The sequence below is a fragment of the Salmo trutta genome, chromosome 15 (genome assembly GCF_901001165.1).
Source record: "Salmo trutta chromosome 15, fSalTru1.1, whole genome shotgun sequence".
NCBI lineage: Eukaryota > Metazoa > Chordata > Actinopteri > Salmoniformes > Salmonidae > Salmo > Salmo trutta.
In genome coordinates, this window is record NC_042971.1 from 49,293,570 (window position 1) to 49,307,958 (window position 14,389).

General features: G+C 45.4%; 1 protein-coding gene across 3 annotated transcripts in view; it reads right to left on the reverse strand.

Annotated features, from left to right (window-relative positions):
- LOC115149231 (excitatory amino acid transporter 1) overlaps positions 1–13,999 on the reverse strand; it is a 30,285-nt gene extending 16,286 nt beyond the window's left edge. Inside the window, exons 1-4 of one of the 3 annotated variants that reach the window (XM_029691902.1) lie at positions 13,448–13,999; positions 10,896–11,055; positions 9,704–9,843; positions 9,307–9,444 (exon numbers count right to left, since the gene is read on the reverse strand). In XM_029691902.1, coding sequence (XP_029547762.1) covers positions 9,307–9,444; positions 9,704–9,842 — 277 coding nt within the window. In that variant the 5' untranslated portion in view covers position 9,843; positions 10,896–11,055; positions 13,448–13,999. The other 2 variants (XM_029691901.1, XM_029691903.1) reach the window with 2 other exon arrangements.
- Positions 14,000–14,389: the final 390 nt, after the last annotated feature.

The following is a 14,389-nucleotide window of genomic DNA, read 5'->3' on the forward strand; positions in this document are numbered from 1 at the left end:
TCGTCAGGCTTCCACGCCCTAGCTGGCTCGAGGGGTTTCCTTGCCCCGGTTGGCTCGGATGGCGCCCATCCCACGTCAGGCTTCAGCCGGATCGTCAGTTCTTGTTCGCCAAGCCGGTCCAGGAAGTTTCTTTTGTTTGTTTTTTGTTTTGTTGGTGACGTCGGGATGGATTCCGCCGCTGATGGAACCGGGGGTGCTTAAGCCAGCCCGTCGGGCTTTCACGCCCTGGCTGGCTCGAGAGGTTTCCTTGCCTCGGTTGGCTCGGCGGCTTCCCATCCCACGTCACTCTCCACCGAATCATCGGGCACCCTCTCTGCAGCAGGATCGACAGGTGTCTTGCCTCAGTCGGATTGTCTGGCTTCCATGCCTCAGCCGGCTCGCCAGGCTCTCACGCTCCTGCCGTTTCGTTGGGCTCCCACGCCCCAACCGGCTTGCCCAGCACCCATGTCTCGGCCGGTTCGCCCAGGTGGGACGCCGGGTGGCGCCCCAAGAGGGAGGGGTACTGTCACGTCTGCTTCCGCTCTTTCCTCCCTGGCGCTTGAGGGTGCCAGGCTGCCCTCCGTCACGCACTCCTTCCATTCATTACGCACACCTGCCTTCCCTCGTCACGTGCATCAGCGATATTGGACTCACTCATCACCTGTTTATTACCTCCCCTATATTTGTCAGTTCCCCGGCTCTGTTCCCCGCTTCTGCATTGATTGTCTTTTGTTTGTGTTACTCGTTTGCTGACGCTGTTCCTGTCTCATTCCATGTCTGTTCTACATTAAATGTTTTACTCCCCGTACCTGCTTCGTCTCTCCAGCGTTATCCCATGTGACAGAAGCATGATTTGTGCCGCGCTCAAAACAACATATCTCGGAACTGCAAAAACGTGACTTCAGTGAGTTCAAGACAACTGGGAAGTCGGGAATAAACAAGCTCCGACTGGGGAAAAAAAACTTTTTGAATGGTCATCCAACTCGGAATTGTAAATCTGGCCTCTTTCTAGAGCTACGACCTGAAGATCAATGACGTCATCAAGATTCAACCTTGTTTTTTTCTGAGTTCCCAGTTGTTTTGAAAGCACCATAAATCCAGAGAATGCCAGAGTTTGATCACAAAATTTGCCCACGAAGGACCGCCGTGCCACCTTCCTGTTCTGGTGAACACAGCACAACAAGGTGAGTCCAAAAATGTATTGTATGTTGCTGCATAAATGATGTAATATGCCAGGGAGATATGTTTACTGTAGCTAAGAAAGTAATACAAAATCAAATCAAAATGTATTTGTCACATGCGACGAATACATGTGTAGACCTAACAGTGAAATGCTTACTTACAAGCCCTTAACCAACAATGCAGTTTTAAGAAGAAGAAATAAAAGTAACAAATAATTAAAGAGCAGCAGTAAAATAACAATAGCGAGGCTATATACAGGGGGTACCGGTACAGAGTCAATGTGTGGGGGCACCAGTTAGTCGAGGTAATTGAGGTAATATGTACACGTAGATAGAGTTAAAGTGACTATGCATAGATAATAAACAGAGAGAGATTAATAGATGACCTCAGTGTGAACTAGTCTACTGCCCTGGCAGTCACTCTCCTCCTCTTTCTCAGAGATTATTTATCATATCTCATTATTGTAGACCAGAGATGATCTGACCTGGTGGAGGATGCAGCCGTCATTTCCGGTCACAACTTGCAGACTTGTTTACGTGCTGCTATGCGTTTTGTTGCCAACCTTACTTTGCTACCTGACAACTTTACGGTTTTTACTTTTTAATTACCGTTTATATTTTTAGTTTTTCCCCTCACTCAACTTTTTTTCATTCAACTTTTTCACTCCGGACGTTTTATCTGGACATGGTTCGTCAGGACTTCCAACAGCCAAAGCTAAGTAGTAACATTAACGTGATGCCTTCTAATTGCAGTCGCTGTACTCATAATATACAGGAGAACGATCGCCTTACGGCGAGGATAGCTGGGCTGCAAGCAATGAGGCAAGGGTAATTTCAGTGTAGGAAAGGATGAAACAGCGTCTGTGCCACCAGTAAGTACAGATAGTAACGTTAGTATAAATCCCCTCGCACGGTCCCCGCAGCCGGACAACTTTCTCATGGCTTCTGGAGGGAAATGCTGTAGGAATGCTCAACCGGTGTCGCTCATTCAGCCGACAGAAACTTTCAACCGGTTCTCCCCATTAAGCAGCGAGTCGGAGTCAGAGGCCGAGCCTTCTCTGGTCTCTACTCCTCCCGTTACGGGGTCTGAGACGCCGAAGCTTCCCACCATTAGCTCTGACAAATTGAAAACCCTAGTCATTGGCGACTCCATTACCCGCAGTATTAGACTTAAAACGAATCATCCAGCGATCATACACTGTTTACCAGGGGGCAGGGCTACCAACGTTAAGGCTAATCTGAAGATGGTGCTGGCTAAAGCTAAAACTGGCGAGTGTAGAGAGTATAGAGATATTGTTATCCACGTCGGCACCAACGATGTTAGGATGAAACAGTCAGAGGTCACCAAGCGCAACATAGCTTCAGCGTGTAAATCAGCTAGAAAGATGTGTCGGCTTCGAGTAATTGTCTCTGGCCCTCTCCCAGTTAGGGGGAGTGATGAGCTCTACAGCAGAGTCTCACAACTCAATCGCTGGTTGAAAACTGTTTTCTGCCCCTCCCAAAAGATAGAATTTGTAGATAATTGGCCGTCTTTCTGGGACTCACCCACAAACAGGACCAAGCCTGGCCTGTTGAGGAGTGACGGACTCCATCCTAGCTGGAGGGGTGCTCTCATCTTATCTACGAACATAGACAGGGCTCTAACTCCCCTAGCTCCACAATGAAATAGGGTGCAGGCCAGGCAACAGGCTATTAGCCAGCCTGCCAGCTTAGTGGAGTCTGCCACTAGCACAGTCAGTGTAGTCAGCTCAGCTATCTCCATTGAGACCGTGTCTGTGCCTCGACCTAGATTGGGCAAAACTAAACATGGCGGTGTTCGCCTTAGCAATCTTACTAGAATAAAGACCTCCTCCATTCCTGCCATTATTGAAAGAGATCGTGATACCTCACATCTCAAAATAGGGCTACTTAATGTTAGATCCCTCACTTCAAAGGCAGTTATAGTCAATGAACTAATCACTGATCATAATCTTGATGTGATTGGCCTGACTGAAACATGGCTTAAGCCTGATGCATTTACTGTGTTAAATGAGGCCTCACCTCCTGGTTACACTAGTGACCATATCCCCCGTGCATCCCGCAAAGGCGGAGGTGTTACTAACATTTACGACAGCAAATTTCAATTTACAAAAAAAACAACAACGACGTTTTCGTCTTTTGAGCTTCTAGTCATGAAATCTATGCAGCCTACTCAATCACTTTTTATAACTACTGTTTACAGGCCTCCTGGGCCATATACAGCGTTCCTCACTGAGTTCTCTGAATTCCTATCGGACATTGTAGTCACAGCAGATAATATTCAAATTTTTGGTGACTTTAATATTCACATGGAAAAGTCCACAGACCCACTCCAAAAGGCTTTCGGAGCCATCATCGACTCAGTGGGTTTTGTCCAACATGTCTCTGGACCTACTCACTGCCACAGTCATACTCTGGACCTAGTTTTGTCCCGTGGAATAAATGTTGTGGATCTTAATGTTTTTCCTCATAATCCAAGATTATCGGTCCACCATTTTATTACGTTTGCAATCGCAACAAATAATCTGCTCAGACCCCAACCAAGGAGCATCAAAAATTCTCAGACAACCCAAAGATTCCTTGATGCCCTTCCAGACTCCCTCTGCCTACCCAAGGACATCAGAGGACAAAAATCAGTTAACCACCTAACTGAGGAACTCAATTTAACTTTGCGCAATACCCTAGATACAGTTGCACCCCTAAAAACTAAAAACATTTGTCATAAGAAACTAGCTCCCTGGTATACAGAAAATACATGAGCTCTGAAGCAAGCTTCCAGAAAATTGGAACGGAAATGGCGCCACACCAAACTGGAAGTCTTCCGACTAGCTTGGAAAGACAGTACCGTGCAGTATCGAAGAGCCCTCACTGCTGCTCGATCATCCTATTTTTCCAACTTAATTGAGGAAAATAAGAACAATCCGAAATTTGTTTTTGATACTGTCGCAAAGCTGACTAAAAAGCAGCATTCCCCAAGAGAGGATGGCTTTCACTTCAGCAGTAATAAATTCATTAACTTCTTTGAGGAAAAGATCGTGATCATTAGAAAGCAAATTACGAACTCCTCTTTAAATCTGCGCATTCCTCCAAAGCTCCGTTGCCCTGAGTCTGCACAACTCTGCCAGGACCTAGGATCAAGGGAAACACTAAAGTGTTTTAGTACTATATCTCTTGACACAATGATGAAAATAATCATGGCCTCTAAACCTTCAAGCTGCATACTGGACCCTATTCCAACTAAACTACTGAAAGAGCTGCTTCCTGTGCTTGGCCCTCCTATGTTGAACATAATAAACGGCTCTCTATCCACCGGATGTGTACCAAACTCACTAAAAGTGGCAGTAATAAAGCCTCTCTTGAAAAAGCCAAATCTTGACCCATATAATATAAAAAACTATCGACCTATATCGAATCATCCATTCCTCTCAAAAAAATTGAAAAAGCTGTTGCGTAGCAACTCACTGCCTTCCTGAAGACAAACAATGTATACGAAACACTTCAGTCTGGTTTTAGACCCCATCATAGCACTGAGACTGCACTTGTGAAGGTGGTAAATGACCTTTTAATGGTGTCAGACCGAGGCTCTGCATCTGTCCTCGTGCTCCTAGATCTTAGTGCTGCTTTTGATACCATCGATCACCACATTCTTTTGGAGAGATTGGAAACCCAAATTGGTCTACACGGACAAGTTCTGGCCTGGTTTAGATCTTATCTGTCGGAAAGATATCAGTTTGTCTCTGTGAATGGTTTGTCCTCTGACAAATCAACTGTAAATTTCGGTGTTCCTCAAGGTTCCGTTTTAGGACCACTATTGTTTTCACTATATATTTTACCTCCTGGGGATGTCATTCGAAAGTATAATGTTAAATTTCACTGCTATGCGGATGACACACAGCTGTACATTTTAATGAAACATGGTGAAGCCCCAAAATTGCCCTCGCTAGAAGCCTGTGTTTCAGACATAAGGAGGTGGATGGCTGCAAACTATCTACTTTTAAACTCGGACAAAACAGAGATGCTTGTTCTAGGTCCCAAGAAACAAAGAGATCTTCTGTTGAATCTGACAATTAATCTTGATGGTTGTACAGTCATCTCAAATAAAACTGTGAAGGACCTCGGTGTTACTCTGGACCTTGATCTCTCTTTTGAAGAACATATCAAGACTGTTTCAAGGACAGGTTTTTTCCATCTACGTAACATTGCAAAAATCAGAAACTTTCTGTCCAAAAATGATGCAGAAAAATTAATCCATGCTTTTGTTACTTCTAGGTTGGACTATTGCAATGCTCTACTTTCCGGCTACCCGGATAAAGCACTAAATAAACTTCAGTTAGTGCTAAGTACGGCTGCTAGAATCCTGACTAGAACCAAAAAATGTGATCATATTACTCCAGTGCTAGCCTCCCTACACTGGCTTCCTGTTAAAGCAAGGGCTGATTTCAAGGTTTTACTGCTAACCTACAAAGCATTACATGGGCTTGCTCCTACCTATCTTTCCGATTTGGTCCTGCCGTACATACCTACACGTACGCTATGGTCACAAGACGCAGGCCTCCTAATTGTCCCTAGAATTTCTAAGCAAACAGCTGGAGGCAGGGCTTTCTCCTATAGAGCTCAATTTTTATGGAATGGTCTGCCTACCCATGTGAGAGATGCAGACTCGGTCTCAACCTTTAAGTCTTTACTGAAGACTCATCTCTTCAGTAGGTCCTATGATTGAGTGTAGTCTGGCCCAGGAGTGTGAAGGTGAACGGAAAGGCTCTGGAGCAATGAACCGCCCTTGCTGTCTCTGCCTGGCCGGTTCCCCTCTCTCCACTGGGATTCTCTGCCTCTAACCCTATTACAGGGGCTGAGTCACTGGCTTATTGGTGTTCTTCCATGCCGTCCCTAGGAGGGGTGCGTCACTTGAGTGGGTTGAGTCACTGACGTGGTCGTCCTGTCTGGGTTGGCGCCCCCCCTTGGTTTGTGCCGTGGCGGAGATCTTTGTGGGCTATACTCGGCCTTGTCTCAGGATGGTAAGTTGGTGGTTGAAGATGTCGCGCTAGTGGTGTGGGGGCTGTGCTTTGGCGAAGTGGGTGGGGTTATATCCTTCCTGTTCGGCCCTGTCCGGGGGTATCTTCGGATGGGGCCACAGTGTCTCCTGACCCCTCCTGTCTCAGCCTCCAGTATTTATGCTGCAGTAGTTTATGTGTCGAGGGGCTAGGGTCAGTCTGTTATATCTGGAGTATTTCTCCCGTCTTATCTGGTGTCCTCTGTGAATTTAAGTATGCTCTCTAATTCTCTCTTTCTTTCTTTCTTTCTTTCTCTCTCTCTGAGGACCTGAGCCCTAGGACCATGCCTCAGGACTACCTGGCATGATGACTCCTTGCTGTCCCCAGTCCACCTGGCCATGCTGCTGCTCCAGTTTCAACTGTTCTGCCTGCGGCTATGGAACCCTGACCTGTTCACCGGACGTGCTACCTGTCCCAGGCCTGCTGTTTTCAACTCTCTAGAGACAGCAGGGGCGGTAGAGATACTCTCAATGATCGGCTATGAAAAGCCAACTGACATTTACTCTTGAGGTGCTGACTTGTTGCACCCTCGACAACTACTGTGATTATTATTATTTGACCATGCTGGTCATTTATGAACATTTGAACATCTTGGCCATGTTCTGTTATAATCTCCACCCGGCACAGCCAGAAGAGGACTGGCCACCCCTCATAGCCTGGTTCCTCTCTAGGTTTCTTCCTAGGTTTTGGCCTTTCTAGGGAGTTTTTCCTAGCCACCGTGCTTCTACACCTGCATTGCTTGCTGTTTGGGGTTTTAGGCTGGGTTTCTGTACAGCACTTTGAGATATCAGCTGATGTAAGAACGGCTATATAAATACATTTGATTTGATTTTGATAATACAAAGAGTCAACATGTGTGCAGATTAATGGGCTGCCTGACAGTCATCTGACAGAAATCATCTGTCAGATGATCCACACCCCTACTTTGCATTTTTCTTTAAGTTATCTGTGACTAACAGATGCGTATCTGGATTCCCAGTCATGTGAAATCCATAGATTAGGGCCTTATGAATTGATTTCAATTGACTGATTTCATTATCTGAAACTTCCTTATATAAAACTCAGTAAAATATTTGAAATTGTTGCATGTTGCGTTTACATTTTTGTTCAGTATAATAACGCGTACCAGCCAACTGGAACAACGTAACGGTCTGACCAGGCGATATTTTTAATAGCTACCAATACGCCAACATTCCATACAAACAATGCAGTCAACCCACAGCCATACACTGCTCCCGAGTGGCACAGCGGTCTAAGACACTGCATCTCAGTGCAAAACATACAGGCGAGCAAAAGTATTGATGTTCTCCATCTGAAATTAGATAATGATTATGGTTTGCTTCTCCCTACTGACATCTCTCTCTCTCAATCTTACAAAAAGGCCAAGGGTAAGAGGGCAGCAGTGTAGCCTAGTGGTTAGAGTGTTGGACTAGTAACTGAAAGATTGCAAGTTCAAATGCCCGAGCTGACAAGGTACAAATCTGTTGTTCTGGCTGTCATTGAAAATAAGAATTTGTTCTTAACTGACTTGCCTAGTTAAATAAAGGTAAAACAAAAAAAAGAGTCAAACAATGAGCCATTATAGAGAAAGACCTCTACCTGAAAAAGCTTTGCAATAAAGTTTGCTTTGGAATTTCCAAGGTGTCAGGGGCTGTTCTGGTGTGTTATACCAATTCAGTGTGCTGATGGAGTAAGTGTTTTTTGTGTAAGCGAGATGTCTGTGCTTTAATCCTATTAGGGGCACTGCCGTTAGACTAAACCCCCTCACCCTCCATTTAACCCTCGTTCAACTCTCAATCTCCTTCATCCCGCCTCCCTCTCCCACAATCACCCCTCTGCTGACCTGTGCCTCTGCTCCTTTCTGTGTCTCTCTCTGTTCTGTGCCTCTCTTTATTTCTCTCTCTTTCACTATCTCTCCCTGTTTCTCCCTTTCTCTTTTTCTGTCTCTTCCCTCCATCCTCTCTCTGAGTCCTCAGAAACTTGTCCACTTGCCATGTGCCCATAACGACTTTGCATCTCCACATCGCCATGGAAACTGCAAACAAGCCTGTGTGACCACTTTCACAGGACTAAAGAAATGAATTATGTGGGTTCTTTTCAGGGGTTACTACAAAGACGAAGGATGAAACAAAAATTTACCTCACACATCTCCTTTTCTGCCTTTCACGCCACAGTTCTACTGTTTTTTAGTGTTTAAAATGTGATCAGAGAAAGTATTCTTAGTAAACATTCACTGCTTCTTTCAAGCCAGTGTGAACATTCACAAATTACGTTAGTTTAAAAAGAGGTTAGTTTGAAAAGAAAATTAGATACAGTACAGATCAGCTCAATCTTACTTTGAGAAATGACGAGAGCTTGCTGCTGTAGGTCTAGTTTCAAGGTCACAGTAAATCCCTTAGTGTTAGCATAGTGATGTCATTTATACTACACATCATACCAAGCTAGGTCATATGGATCCTAACCTTGTTGAGGACTCAGGAAGATACTAGATGGTGTAGTTACATGTCTGCTTGTGTACCTGGGCAGTGGGCCTCTTTTCTAGGCCGTAACCTCTTATCCCACCACCCTCCAAACCACTTACTGTATTTTGGTGCTGGGTGTCATGGAATGCCACAAAACAATACAGATGTGTAGAAAGTGGCGGAGTGGCACATTGTGTGCTTTTATCCGTGTGAAGTGAAGCAGGAGGAAGAGGTTCAAGGGGGTACCCATCCCAAAGCTACCCTCTCAGACCCACAGGCAGTGGGTGTCTTTTCTACTGAAGCTAACCCCACTCCCTCCATCCCTCCTCCCTCATTCTCTACACCACATTTTAATAGAAAAGGAGTACAATGAAGTGACTGTCTTCATGCCAGAGCCTAGAGACCAACGGGAATCTGGAGAAAAATACATTTCACACGGATCAAGCACAAGTTACAGTACCTGTGCTTGTGCCTCAAGCCCCTTTGGCATTCTCCCTTTTCCTTTGGGCCTCCACACCTGGCTTTCAAACACCACTAAATCCACCCCTCATCTGCATGGTCAAAACATCTAAACTTGCCTCTGGTGGAGGGCATCCGTATAGTGACTTGGTGTACCTGTGATTAGACTGGATACTAGCAGGGGAAGCACCAGCATCTGCAGCATCCTCATCAGCAGCTCTCCGGGGAAAGAGAAGTACTTCACCTCTCGGTAGGTCATTTTATAGGGACGCAGTGCAAAGCCTAGGATTATACCTGGAGAATCAGAAGGTGATTAGTGGGCTTGAAACATGAACATGAAACTGCATGTAGAACAGAGGACAATGAGAGGCTCTGTCTCTCAATCATCTCTAGAATGAGGTTTGTAGGTGAGTCTCCCTATTGGATTTTGGATTGCAATAGAAGAGCATGGGTTTCAAAGTGTGTGGGTGTGTGTGCGTGTGCGTGAGTATGTAGGCCTGTTTGTGTGTATTGTGTATGTTGGCCTGTCCGGGGGGGGGGGGGGTTCACTCACCTACAACGACGGCAGCTACAGTAAAGAGCACGAAGGCGTGCTTCTTGAAGAAGGCCTGGACATCTTCCTTAGAGATGTCCTCCACTTTCCTCTTGGCCTTCATGGTCCTTATGTGGATGCCCTCCCGGATCCGCTGCATCCTAGTGTGGAAATCCAAAGCCGGGAGAGTTCCTCATTACTGGTCATGACTGCAGACGGGACTAGGGGTGTCTCACACACACCTCTTAGACACCCAGAGAACCTGAACCAATGGGTCGGACTGGACCTTACCCTGGTGATAGCTACTGAAGATAGATGAAATGACACATGACAATACACATGCAATTGAAATGGCACATGCAGACGTTCACATTGACATTGCAATGCAGTTGATAAGAGAAAAAAGGATAGCTTCCTAGCTGACCACATGGTGTGTAGTCAAAATAACAATGTACATAAATTGATATTTTCATGATAAAATAGTCACAGAACCTTGAGAAGAGAGCAAGTAATTTTAGTGTAACAAAAAAGCCAGCATTTTTTTCCATTATGAATCCATCCATGACAAGCATCGAAGACCCTGAACACAGGAAGCATGGAACCCTGCAGGTGCAGATCTGCATCCATAATACACCATAGCAAATCATTAGCCTATCCTGGAGGATTATAAATACAAACACTTGAGTAGAACAAATTCATGCACACCAGAATAATGGAATAACGAAAACAATATTTTTGTGCTTTCTTTAAAAAAAAACATTACTCTTAGAGGAAATGTGTTTGTGCCCTCATACATTAAAGAGATGCCCCGTCATGCATTAAAGAAACGTAACAGAAAGCACCTTACAGCTCTGTATGTTCTCATTGGAAAGGCACAATTTGTCAGTCAATTGTTTGATTGAAAATGCCAGTTGGCAACACTGAACAAACGGCAAATTTATATACAAAGATTTTGTTTGCATTTCAATGAATGTAAATGATGTGGACATGTTACTATGGATAGTGTAAAATGTAATGAAAATCGGAACAAAGGATGAGACCTTTCATGCATGGCCACATCAACAGTATGTACCCCTGGCATACAGATACAACAACACAAGGGCCACACAGACCTGGCCATTCCCTTGGACAACACCACCAACAACTCTCTCTGAAGCAGTTGTTAGTAACTTAAAGAAAACCTAAAAAGTGAAAAGCAAAACAAAACGCTGACCTTCACCAGTGTAGATGTTCCTTCTTTAGACAAACTCCTCTTCCTGACGATGCTCAGGGTTATCCTCAGCCTGAGGACAGGTCAGGCAGGCAGGGAGCAGCAGTGGAGGAGGTCAGCAGTGGATCCGTCAAGAAGGCAGAGAAGGGAGGAGAGATAGAGACTGGGAGATGGAGTGAGAGAGACGGGCACACAGAGAATGGTAGATGTGCGTATATGTTCTCTTAAGACGACTGAAGCAATCCCTCATACTCCCATTCTCTGAAGAGGGAGGAGACTTTAAAACTCAGAGAGAGAGAGAGAGAGGGAGGAGGAGGCAGTGAGGGGAGATGATAGCCCTTCCTATTTATTGTTTTTCTATTAATTTTACACTGTTTCAGTTGACACACTCTCTCTCTATGATTTGGGGGATGTTATGTACCTAACTCATTCCAATGAGACTGCCCTCAGTGATGCTCAGAAAGCAGAAGTGAGTAAGAGTGCACAGTAGGCTATTCTTTATACACTCTTACATGAAAAAAGGTGCTATCTAGAACTCAAAAGGGTTGAGGGTCCTTCGGCTATCCCCATAAGAGAACCCTTTGAAGAACCCTTTTTGGTATTTTATCTGGAACCCTTTGAAGAACCCCAAAAGTATTTTATCTGGAACAAAAATAGTTCTCCCATTGGGATGGCCGAAGAACCCTTTTGGAACCCTTTTTTCTAGAAGTGTAGACAAGATGCAAGTTGACCAATTTTTGTAGAACATTCTCAGTTGCTTACTCATGCAAACTGCTTCATTTTACTCAGAATGCATATCTTTCATCTCCACTTGCTCCACCTGCTCTCCTCCTCCCACCTATCGTTTCCTTTCCCATCTTGCCTCCTCCCCATCCTCTCCTCCATCCTCTTCCCCTCTCTGCTCGGCTATTCATCCTTCACTGCTCTGCTCCAGCCCAATGTGGTAGGGCTCTCTCCCTCTGCTTCAGTGTAACCTCAGCCCAATGTGGTAGGGCTCTCTCCCTCTGCTTTAGTGTAACGTCAGCCCAATGTGGTAGGGCTCTCTCCCTCTGCTTTAGTGTCACCTCAGCCCAATGTGGTAGGGCTCTCTCCCTCTGCTTCAGTGTAACCTCAGCCCAATGTGGTAGGGCTGTCTCCCTCTGCTTTAGTGTAACCTCAGCCCAATGTGGTAGGGCTCTCTCCCTCTGCTTTAGTGTAACCTCAGCCCAATGTGGTATGCTCTCTCCCTCTGCTTCAGTGTAACCTCAGCCCAATGTGGTATGCTCTCTCCCTCTGCTTCAGTGTAACCTCAGCCCAATGTGGTAGGACTGTCTCCCTCTGCTTCAGTCTAACCTCAGCCCAAGGTGGTAGGACTCTCTCTACCTCTGCTTCAGTGTAACCTCAGCCCAAGGTGGTGGGACTCTCTCCTTCTGCTTCAGTGTAACCTCGGCCCAATGTGGTAGGGCTGTCTCCCTCTGCTTCAGTGTAACCTCAACCCAAGGTGGTAGGACTCTCTCCCTCTGCTTCAGTGTAACCTCGGCCCAAGGTGGTAGGGCTCTCCCCCTCTGCTTCAGTGTAACCTCTCCCACAGTCCTGACAAACAGGACCTTTCATCATCAGCAGCAGTGATGTTGCTGGTGAAGGAAGCCCTGGATCTGACTGTCAGTGTCTGGTACCTTAAGATCAGCATTAGTTCCAAGATAATTTGAAGTATTGAAAGATCATTCTGAGTGTTTCACAAAACAAATAGGTTTGATGTTCGACAACAGTGCACCATTTCAAATGCCCAGTAAATCTTTATCTGATATTGAGATCAATAGTAAAATCACCTCTACAACTCTCTAGAATTCATCAAACACACAGAGCCAAGTTGGTCAAGCAGAATGTGTGTGGTTACTGTGGTAGTGGCCTTCTCTGGGACACGCATTGGCAGTCCACAAGGAAAACTCAATGAGGAGCTAACAACTCCATACACATGTTTTTTATTTAACCAGGTAAGTTAACTGAGAACACATTGTCATTTACAGCAACAACGTGGGGAATAGTTACAGGTCAGAGGGAGGATGAATGAGCCAATTGGAAGCTGGGGGTGATTAGGTGGCCAGATTTGGAATTTAGCCAGGACACCAGGGTTAATACCCCTATTCTTACAATAAGTGCCATGGGATCTTTAGTGACCACGGAGAGTCAGGACACGCGTTCAACATCCCATCCAAAAGACAGCACCCTACACAAGGAAATGTTCCCAATCACTGCCCTGGGACATTTTTTTAGACCTCAGGAAAGAGTGCCTCCTACACCACATCCAGCAGCATCTGGTCTCCCATCCAGAACCAACCCTGCTTAACTTCAGAGGTAAGCCAGCAGTGGGATGCAAGGTGGAATGCTGCTGGTTTGGGTTAAAGGCTGATGGGGTACATACAAGGACATGGCTCCCAACACAGTCTAAACAAGACTATGATTTGTTCTTTGTTTCTGTCAAATCAAATTACATTTTATACATTACATGCGCCGAATATATACAGGAAGTACCAGTACCAGATCAATGTGCAGCGTAAATGTCTTCACTGATATACCTGAACCCGATTACCCAAGATCCGACTCAGTATCAACAGGTTGCATCCGAAATTCTGTAGTGGACCCTCAGATCCTGGGTCGGATCACGCTTTGTAGCCACGGACCTGGGATATGTCTGAAAATGTGTGAAATATCGTCCAGATCCGAAATTACATTTGAAGAATAAAATATCCTGATGAAAATAAATATCCTCTGCATCACATTTGCTACACATCGCAGTTGGTTCAGGCAATAGCATTCAAATATATCTTCCGCCTGTCTGCCTCTCTCTCTGTCTAGGGTATAGCGAACTTGCAACATTATTTCAACTGGGTCCTCATTCTTTTCTGCGCAAATGAGCTTGGAATTGACACAGCTGTATTTGCACAAGGGAGAAGGGTTCAGGTAGTGTCAAGGGGTGAGTGTAGCTGGTGCATGGAAGTCAGGCGCAGGAGAGCAGAGATGAGAGGACAAAGCACTTTACTAAGGCAATAATTTGCACAGAACGCAACCGCGTCACAAAACAAATACCCAACGAACAAGTGAGGCAGCACAAAGTACAAAAACCCAAGTACAAAGTACCGGCTGCCACAAACCACGGGTATAAAACAAAACCCGGCGCAAACCAGCCGGAAACGTGCCAACCTTAACAATAAACAATTTCACACGCAGACATGGGGAGGAACAGAGGGTGAAATACACGACAAGTAATGAGGGAAATGTAAACCAGGTGTGTGGGAAAACAAGACAAAACAAATGGAAAATGAAAGGTGGATCGGCGATGGCTAGAAGACCAGTGACGTCGACCTCCGAACGCCGCCCGAACAAGGAGAGGAACCGACTTCGGCAGAAGTCGTGACAGGTAGCCCATTTTATGACATTTCCACTGGAGATATGGGATCAGCATTTTGCTATTTCACACCAAGGCATGGTGGTTACTTAGGCCTCTAAAGAAGGAAATT